Source organism: Lotus japonicus, chromosome 1 (genome assembly GCF_012489685.1).
Source record: "Lotus japonicus ecotype B-129 chromosome 1, LjGifu_v1.2".
NCBI lineage: Eukaryota > Viridiplantae > Streptophyta > Magnoliopsida > Fabales > Fabaceae > Lotus > Lotus japonicus.
The window spans coordinates 131,693,018-131,713,456 of record NC_080041.1 but is presented as its reverse complement, the minus strand read 5'-3'; the positions used below and the strand labels follow the sequence as shown (position 1 = coordinate 131,713,456).

General features: G+C 37.3%; 3 protein-coding genes across 3 annotated transcripts; all 3 read left to right on the top strand.

Annotated features, from left to right (window-relative positions):
- Positions 1-532: 532 nt before the first annotated feature.
- Positions 533-7,053, top strand: LOC130730874 (carbon catabolite repressor protein 4 homolog 1-like). Its single transcript, XM_057583010.1, has 12 exons — positions 533-1,133; positions 2,833-3,577; positions 4,059-4,145; positions 4,230-4,313; positions 4,391-4,477; positions 4,579-4,665; positions 5,206-5,259; positions 5,342-5,433; positions 5,542-5,656; positions 5,789-5,933; positions 6,026-6,182; positions 6,819-7,053. The coding sequence occupies exons 1-11, from the start codon at positions 976-978 to the stop codon at positions 6,172-6,174; spliced, it is 1,803 nt and encodes a 600-aa protein (XP_057438993.1). The 5' UTR covers positions 533-975; the 3' UTR covers positions 6,175-6,182; positions 6,819-7,053.
- Positions 7,054-8,402: 1,349 nt separating this feature from the next.
- On the top strand, positions 8,403-12,360 carry LOC130730873 (protein WHAT'S THIS FACTOR 9, mitochondrial). Its single transcript, XM_057583008.1, has 2 exons — positions 8,403-11,077; positions 12,102-12,360. Exon 1 carries the CDS (start codon positions 9,763-9,765, stop codon positions 10,996-10,998), a length of 1,236 nt encoding a protein of 411 aa, XP_057438991.1. The 5' UTR covers positions 8,403-9,762; the 3' UTR covers positions 10,999-11,077; positions 12,102-12,360.
- A 2,116-nt stretch (positions 12,361-14,476) lies between these two features.
- LOC130730872 (uncharacterized) lies at positions 14,477-18,986 on the top strand. Its single transcript, XM_057583007.1, has 3 exons — positions 14,477-14,809; positions 15,617-15,934; positions 18,180-18,986. The coding sequence occupies exons 1-3, from the start codon at positions 14,600-14,602 to the stop codon at positions 18,705-18,707; spliced, it is 1,056 nt and encodes a 351-aa protein (XP_057438990.1). The 5' UTR covers positions 14,477-14,599; the 3' UTR covers positions 18,708-18,986.
- Positions 18,987-20,439: the final 1,453 nt, after the last annotated feature.

The window sequence follows — 20,439 nt, the reverse complement described above, 5'->3', positions numbered from 1 at the left end:
TAACTGAGATCAGAAAAAATTAGGTTATAATATAATGTTACAAGTCCTAGAAACTAAACGAACATTAATAAGTGAATTTTCAATCAACCAAGTACGTAAAAAAATGTGATACAAAATTTAGTTATTTACCGTTTTTAGTCGGCTCGTTATTCGATCTCAAGGGTAGCGGGCGATGAAGCGGACCGTCCCACCAAAGATCTGTGGTCTGGAGGCGTCCTTGCGCAATCGAGTTCAAAGACTCTAGCACGACACTAGCCCCTATCTTCTAGATAAGGCAAAGATCCGATTTAAGCAGAGTTGTTTGAGCGGAGGATACGTAGATTTATACTAATTCTTTTTTTAAGTGAAACATTGTATTTATGTTTCCATTTATAAATATTTCAATTTCAAATACTCAATATATTCATTCAATACTAGTAGTATACATTCTAAGAAATAGATATTTATATTAATGAATAATTGAAGCTGAGTGAGAAAATTTAGTTTATGCACGAGAGGATGAAGATGAATGTGTATGTAGATAACCTTAAACATGAATTTTTTTGGAGTAGTTAATAATACGAGGACTATAATAGTAGCGACTCTTCTCTCTCTCTCTCTGTCTTGGCAATTCGCAATCGCATCATCAAAAAGGAACCACATGCGATTTTTTCACACTTCCTCTGTAAAACCCTAATCTCATTTCCCTGTTCCTCTTTCTCTCTCTAAAAACCTCGCTTTCTCTCTCAACACATCAAATCTCGATCCCTCCCTCTCCGATTCATTGCCCCAAATCCCTAATCCGCTATCAATTCGGGTCTGTCAAGGCTGGCGGCCATTCGGGTCAAGTAAATGGCGGATCCGCCAGGTGTCCGCCCTCTTAGCAGCTTCAAACGCGGTGCTCCGGGAGCCGACGGAGTCGTTTGTTCTCGTGTTCGATTGGTTTCGGGGTCCTTGATAGGGTTACAGTGCCGTGACGATTGCCAAGAGTAAAGCATGCTGAGCGTGCTGCGTGTGCACCTTCCCTCTGACATTCCTATTGTTGGCTGTGAGCTCACGCCTTACGTGCTCCTCCGCCGGCCTGACAAGACTGTTACCACCGATGATGCTCTCGAAACTGCCCCTCTAGACGGCCATTTCTTGCGCTACAAGTGGTGCGTGCTGTTCCATTTACTCCCTCTTCCTATTTGAATTTTGAATTTTGTTTGCGAATGTTGAAAATGGTTCCTGCCTATCATTTTTTTATCGTTGTGCATAATGGGTATTTAAGCTTCAATATGTAGTTCTTGGGAGTTAATCAGTTATGCTAGTTTGTTACTATTTGAAAATTGGAAGAGTATGAAGTGAAGTGTAAATGCTCATATGTTTAGTTTTGGTTTAGTAGAAGGCATAATATAGTTTATCCCATAGTTATCGATAGCGCGCGATAACGGCGCTTCGCGCCAAAATCCCGCTATTCCCGGCCATCCCTTGTGCCATCCCTTGTATGGGATTTCATTTTTGGGGGTCATCCGCGACATGCCGCAATCCGCAATTGACTACTATGGTTTATCCACCATGTTAGCTTATTACTTTTTTCTTCACTCCTGTGGCTAATGCATTTGTATCAAATAATCCAAATAGCAACACTTGTTTCATTCCTCTTTCCTTGATGTTAATTTTGTTTGCGGTGCTAAAAAAATTTAAGGATAGTGAAAGCTCGTGTAACACGTTGTGAATTGACTAAAGTAATTGATTTTTTTAAGTGCTTAGAGGATGCCGTTGCAGTGTTTTATTAAGGAAAAAGTATCTCTTGATTGTCTAATGTCTGGTGATGATCACTAGGCGACAAAGGATTATAGAATGTGGATTAATACTTGCACATTGTATAATTTGTTTCCTTCTACTTTACTTTTATTTGTAAATTAATTTGAATATTCATTATCATCAATTCTTGTGATAATTCTAGTGCTGGACTTCATTATGAACTGATTTATTTCTTGTTGATAACTTTATCCTCGCATTCAAGTCACAGTCTTCTCCTTAGTGGTTCCGACCTGCAGAATTTTTAATTCACTTATATGGAAATCCCAATTTGTAATGTTATAACCAGTGTTAGCGGATTTTTGGCTAATCGCGACGCCGCTATTGCCCACTATAGCCCGCTATTCGCCGCTAAATAGCGGCCGAATTAGCGGATTTTTGGCTCACCGCGATGGTCCGCGTTCGCGATTTGACAACACTGGTTATAACATATTCTCAGTTCTGAATAAATCACATGACATTTAAATTTTGGCTATAGACTTCAACTGCAGGGTGTGGAATTTATATTTTCTTTCACATATGTCTTTATGGTGTGACGATTGTATATATAAAATATGTGAGATTAGTCATTAGTTCACCTGAAGTTCATGAGTGTTAGTTAAAATAACATATAGATTCCATCAATTCCAAAACAAGATTAGCAATCCTAGATTTTCTGTTAGCGATGGGACGTCATCTCGATTGGCGTCTTGTGCTGATCATAAGAATCTTCAATACTCTGAAGTATCTAGTCCAGTTATTAATGTTAGTGGAATTTTTTATGGGATATGTTTTGAATGTTATCAGCTTTTGTCGTTTGTGTAATTTAGACATTGATGGAATTATTGAAGATTATGCCCTTATGGATATTTGGACCAATGTTGCGAGAATTTCCTTAGTATCACAAAATTGATTGCTTAAACAGTTGCTTGCGATTATTTTATTATGTTAAATACCAATTTGATCCCAAATATACTGCCTTAAATCTGATTTCCCTATTCATCTGATCAAAAATTTAGAACTTTATGTATTTACTATTTGACACAATCATTGGGTCCCCCTTTTTGTCAGGTATCGTGTACAAAGTGATAAAAAGGTTGCGGTTTGTAGTGTACATCCATCCGAGCAGGCCACACTGCAGTGCCTAGGTTGTGTTAAGGCTAAAATACCTGTTTCCAAAAGTTACCATTGCACTCCAAAGTGTTTTTCAGATGCATGGCAGCATCATCGTGTTTTGCATGACCGTGCTGCTAGTGCAGTTAATGAAAATGGAAATGAGGAAGAGGAAGTATTTGGGCGATTTAATAATGCTGGGTCTGGGTCAATAAATACCAGCTTATCTGCCTCTGCATCAAGTGGTAGCTTGACAAATGGGTCAGCACCTCTGTATCCAGCAGCTGTTACACAACGAAGTGGTGGTGAAACTTGGTTTGAAGTTGGACGGTCTAAGACATATACCCCAACAGCTGATGACATCGGTCATGTCCTTAAATTTGAGTGTGTTGTAGTTGATGCAGAGACAAAACTTCCTGTGGGACATGCAAACACTATACTAACTTCTCGTGTTATTCCTGCTCCCTCTCCTAGTCCACGCCGACTGATACCTGTTGACGGGATGGGGAATGTAGATGCAGATGGGCGTGTATCATCTTCGGGAACTTTTACTGTTTTGTCATACAATATATTGTCTGATTCATATGCTTCAAGTGATCTATACAATTACTGCCCTTCATGGGCTCTTTCTTGGCCATATCGGAGGCAAAATTTGTTGCGCGAAATAGTTGGTTACCGTGCTGATATCATTTGTCTTCAGGAGGTACGGTGCATAAATATGTCTTTTGGCTTTGGGTTTTGTTGTGAAGAAAGTTAATAACTGTTATACAACTCATCTCATTTTCAAAGTTTCTTTAGACTAGTGTTGAATAAGAATTCTATTTCACTGTCCTAAAGTCTTACTTAATCTTCAATAGCAGATGGTTTTTGTAAAAGCTTGATTATGGACCCGGGGCGCAAAGTAATGCTGCCACTGGTAGCTCATTCTAATTTTAATATTTTATAACTTGGATGGCTATCAGTTGTTAATGAACTTAAATAAACGATACCTTAATTTCTATGTTTTTATGTTGGTATTTTTCGAGGGATGTGGTATTGTGGTATCATGGTCCAGTGTATCCTAACCATTTTGAGATAGAATCTATTTCTTCTCCACTTACCACTGGATCCCTTAGAATTACACAATTGCATATTATATTCTAATGGTTTCTCTATCAGCTAACATCCATTCTGTTTCCCTCCAGGTTCAAAATGACCACTATGAAGAGTTTTTCGCTCCTGAGCTGGACAAACATGGCTATAATGGTCTTTACAAAAGAAAAACAAATGAGGTTGTTACACTAGTCTGCTATCTTGTGATCGTAAACTCATAATTTGTAAAACTCTATTGAAACCTCTTTTTGGCGGGCTCACAGGTTTTCAATGGCAATATTAATACAATTGATGGTTGTGCTACATTTTTCCGAAGAGACAGATTTTCACATGTGAAGAAATATGAGGTTGGAAATTGTTTTTATGTGTATAGTGGTACTCTTTAGTTTGTGCATAACATATAATGGTGTCTCCTTGCATGCAGGTTGAATTTAATAAGGCTGCACAGTCTTTAACAGATGCCATGATTCCAACCACTCAGAAGAAATCTGCTTTGAATCGACTGGTTAAGGTGATTTATTGCACAAAATATTGCATATTACTTTTGCCTTCCAAAATATATGGTCGTCTCTTGTGTATCTTGTGCTTACTGATTTTAATTTATGTTCTTAGGATAATGTTGCGCTAATAGTGGTTTTAGAAGCAAAAGTTAATAACCAGCCTGTTGATAATCCAGGAAAAAGACAGCTTCTTTGTGTGGTAAGCTCTTTTATTTTGCTTTTATTTGTTACTGTTAGGTCTTGTGTGCTCATGCCTTCAAGGCCTGCGATGTGTATTTTATATCTACACTTATGCCTTTTATTTTATCATTCCTCATTTCCCCGATTGTAGTTGCATTGTATGTTTAATGATAGGGCTTTTTCAGCCTTGTGCTTCATGTATGCTCCTTTCTTTAGAAGGCTTGTTTTTCTCAAGCAGAATTAGGTTTAGAAGATTTTCCATGATGACTAATTCTAGCTTTATTATTTTGCTGATGGTGGTTGGTCTTGTGTAAGAAATCTAGATTGTTAAACTTCTGAGGTGTTCTATATTTTCATAAATTAACTCTAAAATCTCACGCTGAAACAACTGAGCTATATGTGGTTTTAAGTTTTTTTTGTAAACTTTATTTGGATCTCTCAGAAAATTTATTATATTTCTTTGTTTCCCCTGCCTTTTTCTTTTGTTGTTGTAGGTCAAAACTACTTCTTTAGTAATATAACTATCTAAACTAACTCATATATTGCTTGTGGACATCAGGCGAATACACATGTAAATGTCCACCAAGATTTAAAGGATGTCAAACTCTGGCAGGTTAGTCATTTCTTTTGCTTCCTCACATTTATTGGAATGTTTATTTTGATCATTACAGTTATAAATTTCCTTCCATTTTTAGGTGCACACTCTCCTGAAAGGATTGGAGAAAATTGCTGCAAGTGCAGATATTCCAATGTTAGTTTGTGGGGACTTCAATTCAAATCCGGGAAGGTTCGATTACTTTTATTTTTGTATAATTTTGGAAACTTGTGTTCGGCATGGGTCTTTTGTTAGTATCAGCAAATTGTTTCTTATGGTTATATTCTCACTTTGTTGCAGTGCTCCTCATGCACTTCTTGCTATGGGTAAGGTTGATCCATCACATCCTGATTTAGCGATTGACCCACTTAGCATATTGCGTCCTCACAGCAAGTTAGTTCACCAGTTGCCTCTGGTAATGTATTGCAGCCATTGAATGGAATAACTTATCTAAAATTGTCTACTGTCTCCACTTCTCCCACCTTTATTTTGCTCCTTAGTTTTTGTTCCTGATTATAGTTTATGGGTTGTATTACTTCAATTTTAGGTCAGTGCTTATTCTTCATTTGCAAGGACAATTGGTCTTGGATATGAGCAGCATAAGCGAAGACTTGATAGTGCAACAAATGAACCTTTATTCACAAATGTCACAAGGGATTTTATTGGCGCTCTTGACTACATATTTTACACAGGTGAGCTATCTTGCCATGTTACCTCATTTCTAAATTTAACATCACTGTCGCGTATTTATGTTGTGTTCCTTTGCTTTTCTTTTTTGTTTCAGCTGATTCATTGGTTGTGGAGTCATTATTGGAGCTATTGGATGAGGAGAGTTTGAGGAAAGACACAGCACTCCCTTCTCCTGAATGGTCATCAGATCATATAGCTCTCTTAGCAGAGTTTCGCTGCTGCAAGAATAGATCTAGGCGTTGACTCATAAGGTACCAGCCCCCCCCCCCCCCTCCTTTTTCCAACAATCATTCTCTATATATCATATTCTTATTTTATGCCTGATTGGCATTAGTCTGTTGAAAGGTCAGCTTCTCATTTAGCAATTGTTTTGTTAAGAGGTTAGTGACTCGACGGCATTGCATTTTATTTTCAATTGATTGACAGCATAATTTTTTTCTTATACCTAGTTGTCAAATTGGGATTTGAATTGTGAATTGAAAGGGCAATTTTCCTAATTGTGAATGAAATGTGATATACTATTCATGATAAAAGAATATAAAGTCATATGCATCCTCCACATCCAAATTGACTACTTCTATTGTAATTTCCTTCTTAATTATATGAGAAAAGAGGCATATTGCCCCTGATTTCAAAATGTTCATTACAATCTTCATTTTTGATAATTTTAAATTTTACTTAAAATTGGTTACCTAAATGATTGAAATTATGCATTTCTTTCTTTTATCTTCCCTTCCCTTCTCTTCTTAATGAACCGTAGAATCTTTACTGCTTAAGACTACCCTAATGAAGTGGTGGTTGTCTTCTTCCTGAGTGGTTAGTGGTTTTTTTTTTAAGTCTAGCTAGCATGTTACTTCTTTATTGATTACAGTTTCTAATTTTTGTAGGTCAGGTCCAGAGACCATGTAAACAAGATTGAAAGAAGCATTCAGTCGATAAGTTATTGTAAAAGTGGTAGATCATGCCTTTGTCTTTTTCCTTGGTATCTCCATGTGGGGGGGTCCTTGCAATGATCTGCTTTGTATTATGCCACCTGTTTCATAGAAAAGTTATGATGATGCCTCACTGATTTACCCACCTCGTTCCCAATCTTTTTACTTATAAATTAAAATCTTTCTTATATTTTCGCGGGCTCTTGGTCATCCCTTTCTCGATATGATACCGTTCAATCTTGTGGTTGATAGTGACAAAAAAAAAATCTTGTGGTTGATGAGCCTTGGCATTAATATCTCATAGTTTATTTTGTATTTTTGCTACTTTCAGCAAAAATACCACCAAGATGAGGTGAATTTTCTAAATGGGCTTGAACTATGAACCGGAACCGTAAGTCAGAAGAGTTCCTTGTTATTGATAGAGCGACCCAGAAAAAATTGTCATACAGGATACAATTTTAATACTTTTTCTCCAATGTATGGACATTGATAGCAATTGATGTGAAAATTGCTATTTGCATGTTTTCCAAATCAATCATTTAAATCGTTAGAATACAATATTTTCTTTTGTCATTCATTCATTCATTCATATTTTCTTATATTATAGTAAATTGGTCCTTGAAAATTCATGTTGCTGACTACATCTTCGCAAGAAATACAAGTATTAGTCATCTAGCTGGGTTGGAGAAAATTATAGGGACCTAATAATAATAAAATGGTGAATTTAGTTGGATGCGGGAGCTTTTTTTTTTTCGGTACACGGATACGGGAGTTAAGTATTCTTTATTTGTTGGTTTCTTTTTTTTGGCTCAAATTTGTTGGTTTCTTGCGAGTCCTTTGTATAATTTCCTATCCTTGAAAATCTAAAAGTCGGTCATTGTATTTATCTCTTTTTATAAATGTTTAAAGGGCTTCACATGCCTGATACATACGAAGAGAGAAATAGATACTAAAATTTCACATATGGGCTCATGAAGAGTTTGGGAAGATGGAGGAGGGAATTGGGGGGAGATGGGTGGGGGAGAGAGAGGTGGGTGAGAATGGTGGTGGGAGAGAGTAAAAAAATGGACATTGAGACCAAATTAAAGAGTGGAATTTCACGGGGTGTGAGTTTTAGACGAGTCGGAGTCTACATGTCACTTAACTTGCAACATCATCATTTTTGTTAAGTTTTACTAATGTATGGGACGAAGGGACTAAGTGATCACTTTTTACCTATGAAGCACAGACACCTCTTACATATGCCCTGTCCCGATGTCGAACACCGACACAACACGACACTCGTACGACACCTATAAGACGCGTGGCAGACACTTCCTCGTCGTATCTGATTAAAAAAATATTTTTTTACGGTTCGGACACTTGAGCCGATACCTCTTCTTGGCTTGACACCTCTAGGACATTTGTATTTTACATAAACGTATAATTTTTAAGAGTGAACCATGAAAGAAATTGCTAATTTATCACGTGAAGAACTAGAGTCAAAGACATTTTCAATGGTGATGATCATTAAAGGAATGAAAACCGGCAGATAGGTTAGTTCTTTTTGTAAACAATTTGCCCTTTTACAAAGAATACATCAAAGCAATTGCCTAAGCTTTATGACAAGAGTTTCATAAAAAATACCAAGATACATACATACGTGCAGATATATATATTCATACTTGAAACAAACGCCCCCTTATACTCATGCTATATAACCGGAAATTCTAATATGCACAAAGATCCCTTTGTGTAACCTTGCACAACCCAACAAATTGTCCATTTTACCCTTATTCTAAAATTTAGTCCCATCTTCATCCTTCCCATCATCTTCATTATCTATTTATCTTCAACCCAAAACAACCTAAATTCATCCCACCCAAATTCAGAAAAATAAAATTAATTGTTTTAAAACAACTCAGAATAAAGATTTTTTTCTTAATTCTGAAACAGAATCTTCTTTAGCATTGATGATTGAACCCCAGTCATAGCACAAGGTGTGGCGGAGCTCTGATTGCAAACAAGAGGAGCAACCAACACCCTTCTCAACTACACTAACCCCTCGTCACAAACAACACCCATCACAACAACCAAACCTCTGGACCAGAAGGTGCTATGTCTGTTGCAGCAGGAAAACAGAGGAAGCATGGATTGCCTACACCGAATGCACCCATCTTCCTCATCCCACTCGTCTGCGCCGATTTACCCTCCCTCCTTCACGCGCACTCGGTTCATCGTCACGCGCCTCTGCCATGGCGAAGCCACGAGCCCCAATTCCGTCAAGGACCAGATCTACAAAATCCCTAAAAAATGGCAGATGGTTTCTCGCATACGAAATGGAGAAGTTGTATCTTTGTTTTCTCTGGGTCAGATCTAGGGTGGGATGGGTTCGGTTTTGGTAGTGGTTGTGAGTTTGGGTCGTGGGGGTGGAGGTTTCAGGTGGTTGGGGTTGCTGCTGTGGTGGGTTTCGTTGGGTGAGTTTGTTGTTATGGGTTTCTGGGTTAAGTGGGTGGGAGGTGCCATGGAATATTCCCTGATGGTTGTGGCGGTGGGGGAGGGAGATGGTGGTGGTGGGAGTGGGTGAGGTTGAAGATGAAATTAGGGATGAAAATGGGTTGTTGATGATGAAGATGATGGGAAGGATGAAGGTGGAATTAATTTTTGAAATAAGGGTAAAATGGACAATTTGTTGGGTTGTGTAAGGCTGCACAAAGATTATTAGATGCCCCCCTATATAACCTTATTCAAATTGGTAGGAATGATAAAAAAAATCAAACAAGGACAGAATATTCGCAGAGAGAGAGAGAGAGAGAAGAGAGAAAACCAAACCAGGGTTTATGTTTGACCAAAACAAACAGCAGGGTTTTGTTTTCGTGACCAGAAACACACACAGTCACAGACACAGTTCTGGTTTTGCATGGTTGTTGCAAGAACGATGAACAGAAATGGCGTGGTTCCTTGGATGAAGCTCCAATGGCGGGGCATAGCGAAAGTGCGTTTGAAGTGGGTGAAGAATCGAAGCCTCGACCACATCATCGACAAGGAAACCGATCTCAAAGCCGCTTCCCTCCTCAAAGACGCAATCAACCGTTCCTCCACCGGCTTCCTCACCGCAAAGTCCTTCTCCGGCTGGCAAAAGCTTCTCGGCCTCACCGTCCCCGTTCTCCGCTTCATCCGCCGCTACCCCACCCTCTTCCACGAGTTCCCTCATCCTCGCTGGCCCTCCCTCCCCTGCTTCCGCTTAACCGACACCGCACTCCTCCTTCACTCTCAGGAGCAATCCCTCCACAACCACCACGAAAACGACACCGTTGAGAGGCTCTCCAAGTTCCTCATGATGACGAAAACCCGCACTGTTCCCCTTGTCTCCCTCTACCCTCTCAAATGGGACATTGGTTTGCCTGATTCCTTCGAGAAAACCCTAATCCCCAAATTCCCTGACCAATTTCAATTCGTTAAGGCCCCCAACGGCGTCTCCGCGGTGCGATTATCCAAATGGTGTGAGGAATTCGCGGTCTCCGCATTGCAGAAGAGCAATGAGCGTGACGGTGGTGATGATGGGTATAGGGACTTCAAGAGAGGGAAGGCGGCGCTGGTGTTTCCGATGAGGTTTCCGAGGGGTTACGGGGCGCAGAAGAAGGTGAGGTTTTGGATGGATGAGTTTCACAAGCTGCCTTACATTTCACCCTATGCTGATTCCTCTAAGATTGATCCAAACAGTGATTTGATGGAGAAGCGTGTTGTTGGGGTTCTTCATGAGCTTTTGAGTTTGACTATGCACAAGAAAACCAAGAGGAACTACTTGAGAAGCTTGAGGGAGGAGTTGAATCTTCCTCACAAGTTTACCAGGATTTTTACTAGGTATCCAGGGATATTTTATCTCTCATTGAAGTGTAAGACGACGACGGTTACTCTCCGGGAAGGGTATGCCAGGGGAAAGCTTGTGGACCCTCATCCTCTTGTTCGCCATAGAGACAAGTTCTACCATGTCATGAAGACGGGGCTTCTTTATCGCGGTGATGGCTCAATCCCCAAACCTGAGGGTGGTGCTTTGCTGCTTGATGAAATAGGGGATGAGGGTTCTGAGGAGGAAGAGGTTGAAACAAGTGATGAATTCTCCGAGGGTGAAGTTTCAGGGTCGGATAGTGAATGAGGTTTTTAATGATGCAAGTTTGTATTTATCTGACGAGCAACACAATGACTCACTTCAAAGATTTTTTTTGGCTCACCAGGTTAGTAGCTCTATTCAAAACTACTAACTTTGATGCTTCTCTTATTAAGTATTGAAGATTATAATAAATTGTAGGGCATAGTTGGATTCAGGAAGTGCTTCTTATTATTGTATGTAACTTTCTTTTACTATTTTAGAGTATGCTGGATGCAGGAAGTGCTTCGTATTTTTTAGTATAAAAAATTGAGTTATGAACCCATGCCTTCTAGTGATGCTATATATCTGAATCTTGTAAAAAGTTCTTAATGTGAAGTTATGGGATGGGAATTTCATTTTGTTTACTAACAAGTTAATAGGTGGGCCAGACATATTTGGTATTTGAAGATTTGGTGACGCCAGATAATGGTTTGCAATTGCTTGTTTGCTTTAGATTGTTGATAATTGAATCCACATTAGAGATTTGACAGGTTTTTGAACTCTGATATCTGTTGTGCTGTTATGCATCTGCATAAGTTGTTTGAATGGCTGCATTGAGCTGCATCATACACCACATCAATTACCAACTTGCTGCACCATTTTCAATTGGTAACACTTAGGTGATATGGTTGGTTTGGGTATGTGCGGATAAGACTTGTAGAGGTCCCTATAAGGAGAGCCGATTATCTAAAAGCTAGTCCAATAATTACAGATAGAGGAGATCATAGGGTCTCTTGATTCATTTAGTTGATTTGACCTTATAGGAAAAGACTTCTTTTGTTGTTGTGATGGTGTAGATGGTATGGTTGGGTACGAATTTGAGAGTAGTCAGCTTAATTGATTTTCTCCATCAGTTGTTTAATGTCAGCACAAGTGAGTACTTCCTTTTGGTGTTTCTTAGTTTTTCAATCAAAAGAAAGGAGCATATGCATTACAATGCTGCTCTCAAGCTTGGCTTCGCTGTTATAGATTTCCTGTGTTGTCTTTTTTTCTTCAATTTTTAAAAGCAAACCATGTCAATATGATGGAGAAATGCATTATTGGTTGTTCAATTACATGTTTAATCATTAACATAAATACTGATAAAAGGAAATTCTATTTGATTGAAGGTTTACAAGAGATATCATTGAAGGGGAATGGAAATGCGAGAGCAATGAGTATGGTCTTTGATATCAGTGGGAGATCAATTTAAATAACCCTCTTGCACACGAGAGAGACTTTTCTATTGAGTATCAGTGTGCTGGAGAGTGGAGACTGGAGACCACTGACTCATTGGTTCTAAGTTCTAACATTGTTTGTAACTTCATCAACAAAGAACTCAACCAAAACTTTATCAACTAATAATCTTACTGTCTTTAGTTTTTTATACTCTTCAATGGTTCTTCAGCCCGCGCTTATGTTATGCTTTAATTTTAAAGTGGAAAATTGAGTTGACTCATATTGCAGGATATATGATTATCTTTTCCCCCTGTATTGAGAAATTCTTGAATGACTTGAACTGTGAACTTCCACTCACGTTTTCAGAAATACTTCAATTAATTGTTTTTACCTCCTTTTCTATAAAAAGTAAAAAATCAAAATCCATGGAGCTTTACTGAGAATTTTACAAGACAGGGTAGGGTTGTCCCGGACAGCAGGAGTCACTATCTGATTCGGTTTCCAGTTAAAAGGTGAACTTAATGCCAATAATCAAAAATCTTTATCTGGTCAACAATTATCTAACAAAGTGATTCTGAGTTTTCTTCCACGGTAAGCCAATAAACTGAACTTCAAAAGTTGCCACATGAACAAGAACAAACACAGAGCTACCTGACCCACCACCTTTTGCTACTGAAGTAGACAAAACAATAGTACACCATATTGATTATTGGGTTTGAAAATCTTAATGACAGTAATGTAATTACCTAATAATGAATGCAATGCATCACATTAGTGTTGGAGTTGGAGACACTAAAATCTTTGCCAAAAAATTCCCAAACATGACATAAAAGCAAAGAAACCAGAACTTGCACCGAACCACCAAAAACTGCATTATTGCAAATCGGTGAGATGCTGACACGTCAACTGCAGTCCATCGTCATTGTCAATTGCCATTGCCTCCCTTAAAAGCTCCGTTCCCAAATTCACCATCCCACCTACACTTCTACTTCTAATTCTAAGTCTCACGCGCCTAATATACAATATATTTTTATAGTTATACACTGTTGTTACTATAAAAAATTAAGTTGAAATTAACTTGAAAGCACGTTTAAGCTAATAGAAATCTGATCATGCATTTTAGGATTCCTCAAAACCTCATTATTATGAATACATTATGCATTGCCATTCTATTACATTGTTAAGTATATATTCATAATTTTGACTGGTTAGTTGGGTGTGATTTGAGTAGTACAATTAGGGCCATGGCATTCATGTTCCATGGTCCATCTATTGCATATATTTTTCCGTACGTACCATTTTGTTTATTTCTTTATTCAATGTTGAGAAAAGATGACAGAACGTGACATTCAAAGATTTTGCAAAGCCTACTGCATTGCATGTGCTTACCAAGTTAGAAAAAGAAAAACAATGATGAACTTAGAATTTGGACAAGCAATAAAATATTAACTTTTTATTATTTAATGTACTTTTTTTTCAAAAAAAAAATTTTAATGTACCATGTTAGTATTCTTAATGTTTATTATCATGAGAATATAAGGAACATGGATTTCTTCATGCTATGCGTCACTCTCAAGTTTCACTACTCCAGAGATCTAAAGAAAAAGAAGCATGGGGCAACTCATATAATAGCCGTTTAAAAGCTGTTCTACCATCAGACAAATGCCTTTTGTAAAACCAGCGACTGATCCATATGCTTTGTTGGATTAAACATAGAATAGTGAATTTGAAACTCCAAAAGATAATAGCGGCACTGGTGGCGATACTGGTAGCTGAGGTGAAAAAAAAAAACAGAAAGTCAAAATTGTTCTTTCATAAATGAGATTGGTTGCTTTTCCTTGCCTCTAGTGGTGGTGCCTGATCTTAATGAGCTTAGCATGTGCGATGAAGCTGCTTTTATATAATAGCGTGTACCAGAGAAGACACTTTGATGTTCAAGTCAGTGAGAGAATAAATAAAAAATCACAATGAAAAACACATAATTTTGCATAATGAGCCGAAAGTAGATCATAGATGGCTTTGCAAGTCGTTGGAAAGCATTGTAGATGGTCTTTTGAGATCAAGATTGCTTTTAGACGGTCTTATTTGCTTGTTATTAATAGTTCATCGTGAAATCGGTCGACCTCTTAGCTGAGACATGATGTTACTTATTTAATTTATGTAAGAAGTGTATTAGGGTTGTGATTTTAAAACCAACCACAGTCCGTCAGCAAATGAGCAATTAATTAATTTAATAAATATCTTGCCAAGGATACTGCTCCACACGCACTAGTCATGCGTGTGCTTTAGAATCTGTTCCTTTTAAGAGTGAGTTCCCACACACTACCCTTTTGTCTTTTACATCTCTCTCTGTACGAGAACTATGAGTCAGTAGTTCAGAACCCTCTTTCTCTCTGTTTCACCTTTCAGCAGTGATTAATCACAGTGAGAATTCAGACTGAGCTGAGATATGGGTCGACTCGCCACATTATCAGAAGAACCCATCAACGAGCAAGATGATGATGGAAGAAGGAAAGCATATTGGCGCAAATGGAACTGGGTGATGTTCAAAACTCACTTCAGCTTCCACAACAAGAAGCCTGACCTCAAAATCCTCCTCAGTGTTCTTGCTTCCCCTCTCTTCCCTGTTCCTCCCAAACCCAAACCACCCATCAATCAGGCAAGCCACCATTTTTCTTCTAGATCATATCATCTATATATATGTTTGAACTTTGAATACCAGTTAAGTGCCGTATAAACTGTTTTTCATCCGAACACATAAGGAGTTGTGTTCAGCACCATTGTCAACAGATATCTAAACATAGCTTATACACGCATTCTATATATTTCTTATTACTTGTCATTTTCCAGTGATTTTAGAAGCATGATATACAGCTTGCTTCATGAATTTTTGAACAATACTATATGTTACTATTTATTTGGTATTAATGATAACAGTGGATGTATATATTCTTTCTACATCTAACACTACTAATAAAGTTAGCACAAAAAGAAAAAAAAATTGTTCTGTAATATGAATGAGGGGAACTATATATTTTGGCCACTTTTCTGAACAATCTTCATACTTCATTTGTACCACCAATAAATAGGTTGTCATTTCCCAACCCCACTTGCAGGCTCTCTTTTCTTTTGGACCAAAATGAATGTGTCCCTGTCTCTGTTTTTCCATGTGCATCTGATTCACACTAAAGATTGAAACTTTTTGCTTCCCATCCACTACTAACTAGTAACTAGCAGGTTTAAGGCATTTGAATAGTAATGATTAATTATTTATCACTGTTGGTTGTAATTAGTTGTGGTCTTTATTATTTATTTATAGCATGTTAGAATCAACTTCATTTTCATTAGAAACTTTTCTAAGAACACGGAGAAACTTTTTCCCAAAATTGATTATGACTTCAAAATCAATTCATTTCGTAGAAAGATTTTTAAAAATACACTTAATTACTTTTGATGCGATAGCTAGGTGTCAGGATCAGCTCAGTATATCATCCAGCACTTCACGGCAGCAACAGGGTGCCGGAAGTTGGAGGGGAAGGTGAAGAACGTGTTCTCCACAGGGAAGGTGGCGATGGGGGTGGTGGATGAGGTTGGAGGAGTCTCTGAAAAAGGGTGCTTTGTCATGTGGCAAATGGTCCCAGATAAGTGGCAGATTGAGCTGGTTGTGGCCGGCCACAAGGTTGTTGCTGGTTGCGACGGAACCGTCGCGTGGCGCCACACCCCTTGGCTCGGACCTCATGCCGCCAAAGGTGGTGGCGTGCGCCCTCTTCGTCGCGCTATTCAGGCAAGTCCTTTCACTCTTTAGCATGTTTGGTTACAAAGTACAATGTTTTTTTTTTAGAACCACTTGTGTTTAATACTCCCCAGTAGTTAATATTTTAGCTACTAACTAATGGTGACTTGGTTATGTGCAAATTGTTATAAAATTTCTGAAGTTCTAACTACTGGGGAGTTGTTGGTCTGTTTGTTAATGTTCTTCTTGTTGTCTAGTACTATTTTATTTCTGGCTAAGCAAGGTTTGTTGATATTTAATTCCGAAATTGCTGGTGGTGTTTTTGAGTATTTCTAATGTTTTTGGACACTAGTTCCAATTTAGGGAGCGAGAATTCAATGTGATGTATGCTTTGAATCATGATGATGCTTGGCTAAATAAATATAGTGTCACATGATAAGTTACACAATGAAAAGTCATGATGAATTAAAATTACGATGAATAGAAATAATTTTTCATTTAACTTTTGTAGTTGTTCACTATGATTTTAGCTTCACAGTGGTTTCTCATTATATATTCGAACATGCATTCATAATCACAATGGTATGGTATGTATGGCTACATGGTTCAACTTTGTTTATTAAATATATTCATTTGAGGAATGATCCCCTTTAAAAGTGGGCTTTGGTCAGGTTTGGAATTTAATTACCATGAGAAAAGAGTTACTTTTTTTTTGAACGTGAGAAAAGAGTTACTTAATCTATCTCTTTTTGTCTGCATTCAATAGTTAATTTGTGTCCACTAATCTAAGTCAAGTCAAATAGATTGTTTATGAACAACACTTTGTAGGATCATCTATAACTAAAATCAAGATCTTGAATAAGAAAAATCCAGCTTCTTATTACTTGAATATACGGGTGTTGGTGTTACTGAAATAGTATTTTATTATATGAGTAACTAATGTACTCATACTAAAATGTCCAATTTTTCTACAAAAATCATAAGTGTCGGTTGATGACTGTTTTGGTCCACTTTACTTATTATTATTATTTTTTTATAATGTGGAGGGCTAAAGCCCCTGTTTTGTCCACTTTAATTAATATAGTTGTTTTTTTCCCACATTACCGGCCAATAAATTGGATCTTTGTTTCCCTTCTAAATTCCCTTCCTCTGTTTGATACTTTGATCTATGCACATTCTTCTGTTTCCTTTGTTTATGGGGAGGAATCAAATTCAATTATCACGTGTAATTATTTTGACTTGTTATTTAAGATTCTTTGATTAAAAAAACAAAGCTCAAGATGACACACAGACAAAGGAATTGAATTTATTGTCATACTGAAATTTCAAACTACTTTTTATGGATCATTAGATTTGGCACCCCAACCATTAGAAATGTCACCCCACTTACGGAAACTCAGTTTCCGAAATATTTCGGAAATAAGGTTTCCGAAGCACTTTTTTACTCAAAAGTGTGGTTTTTTACTCAAAAGTGTGGTTTTTTACTCAAAAGTGTGGTGTTAGATGTATTTTGAACTAAAAATCATGAATTAATTTCGGAATCTAAATAATTCGGAACTTGAAAATCCGAAAATTAGGGGTGTGAAATCTAATGGTTGGGGTGGCAAATCTAGCTCTCCTTTTTATGGAAAACGTTGGCTATTGGCCAATCTGGTCCACCCTGCAGCTATGATCTAGAAAATATATGGTATAGTGACTTGACTTTATCAGCATCTACCATGGTACTCTTGCTGTTACTGTTTTTGTCACCCTTAAAGGACAAAGTGTGCAATTCTCATTTTGTAAAATCACTTTTTAATGATAATATAGAGTTTGTTTGGTTTATTCTTTTTGATGAAGTACCAAATTGTTGTTTCAACAAAAAGTGTTCAGGGTGTCTTATTTTTCACTTTTCATTCTTTCTAATTGTAAATTAAAAGTAAATTCATGAACAAATTGTGATGAAACTAAAACATGGTGAAAAGCAGCAACCGTTAGTTGCTTTTATGTTACCAGATTCAGGTGATCCTATTATGAAAACAAAACATACTTATAGACGTTTAGGAGTCATAACTGAGGAATTAATTTTAACTCCAAAATCAATTCTGCATAGAAGTTAGAAAGAGTAGCTTTTGCGTTCAATATAATCCATTATGAGATTTTATAATTGGATTTCACACTATTACTTAAAAATTAAAATTTTCGCAAATGCGTGTCATAAATCATTTCACTCTCAATTCACTTACACTTATTTTTACCAAAATTAATTATGAGAACTCTGATACAAACCTGTACAAATTGGTTATAAATGTTGTAGGGACTAGACCCTTTGGCAGTGTCTGCTGTATTCGATGCTGCACAATACATGGGAGAAAAACAAATCTCAGGCATGGATTGTTTTGTGTTGAAGTTATCAGCTGATCAAACGGACTTAGTTGACCGCAGTGATAACACTGCAGAGATGATCAAGCATGTTACATTTGGTTACTTCAGCCAGAGAAATGGATTACTGGTTTATTTAGAAGACTCTTACTTGACAAGGATTCAATCACCTGGTACACACCCCACATACTGGGAAACCACAATGTCAACAACAATTGAGGATTATAAGCATGTGGATGATGTGATGATTGCACATTCTGGCCAATCAACAGTCATCATCACAAGGTTTGGGGAAATTTTAAAGGCAGGCCCTTCCATCACACGGTTGGAAGAATCATGGACCATTGATGATGTTGCATTCAATGTTCCAGGCTTATCCATGGACTGCTTCATACCACCCAAGGAACTCCAGAAAGATTATCCACAAGAAGATCTAGATTGGAGGTCACCCTTACATAGATGATATTTTCGGTCTTTGATGAGGGATGTCAAACTGTTTGAGAAACTGTAGTTGTCCTCCCCGACAAATGACATTTTTAGGGTTTGAAATTGTGTTATTATCTTGTGCGAAGTCTAGCTTTCTTACCACTAGACCAACACCTTGTTGGATTTCATTTTGCTTTTTTGAGCTAAAGATATGGTTGATGCTAATTGTCTCATAATATATTAGAATGCTTTGTAACTGTATTAGTGGATTACTGATTCTGTGCATAATAAATGTCAGTTGTTAATTGTGTCTGGAGCTTATTTTTGTGTTCTTTGTTCAATCCTGGGTTTGTATCCTACCATAATGGATCAATAAAGCAAATAGCTTGCTGATGTAATTGAGCTTGCGAGCCTGAACATGAAATCTGGCTCTCTGAACATTTATCAGGATATCTACGAGCTTTGAGCAATCAGTCTCTCAAAAAACCTTATGATAGCCACGATTTTAGGCACCTCGTCTAGCGAGTCAATCCGTCGAAGAATTTCCATAATGATGGATTCAAGACAAAGTAATCATCCAATTTCTAACAAATAGCTCGCGGATGTCATTAAGCATTCGAGCATGAATGTGAAATTTGGCTAAATTTTGTGGTGAAGATGTAACTTCACTCGTGGCTGTCTTTTTTGTATGCAGGGGTTATTGCAGAGTCAACAGGAGCAGATTCCTCTGACCATGTGTAGACCATTATGGAAAACGTGGCTGAGACAAATAAGAATGGAGGCAGTGGTAATGCTCAGGAACTTCTTGGAGACGATGAGGAGGAAGACAGATCTAGGGCCTCAGTAGAAAATCAACTTCACCGAGAACATGCACATCATGGTGGACTAACTCTTTCAATGAACGATTTCTCCTACCCACAAAACTAGAAACAGAGATTTTGCTTAAGAAGGTTAATAAGGTTCATAAATCTATTTCTAAATAAATTAATGTCATTAAATCGTTGTATAAGTCAAATTATATAAATAAAATATAAAATATTAGTATATTATAAGAAAATACTATAGCAAAAACAAAGTTATTTATTATAACCATATAGTCTTCTTATAAACAAAATCATATAGTTTCTTATGTATACAAAGTTTTTGAACGACACCTAACATTTTTAACTATGGCATACGCTGCCTAATCATTTATTTTAATTATTTTATTCAAAACAAATGAGTAATGTTTAAGTGGAAACAAAAATATAAAGAGGTCTGTAATTGTTGTTCGCATCTCAAAAGAATTTCCATGGAATACATTATAACAAATTCTCCTTGAGTACTTTTTCTCTATCTCCGATGTGGAGCACACATTTCAATTTTATCACCAAATTCTCCTTGAGTACTTTTTCTCTATCCCGATGTGGAGCACACATTTCAATTTTATCACCAAAGTTCCTCACTATTTTGCCTAGAGGAGTATTTGATAGGTTTGGAAATGAACTTATTTTCATATTCAATTATTATTATTTGAAAATAAAAACAAATCCATTTTCAACCCTTTAAAATAAATGTCTCTGTCATTGTTTCCATGAATCATGAATAACGGTAACGCAACCCAGTCGCACTTCAATTTTATAACCAAGACTCTTCACTACTTTACCTCCTTTTCCGATGTGGGATCTACCGTTGTGAATTACTTCTCATAGACGTGCTCTCCAATACTGTTTAGACGATGTGAGGCTTTTTTTTCCATGTGATATTTGCCACACCAAAGCTCCTCACTA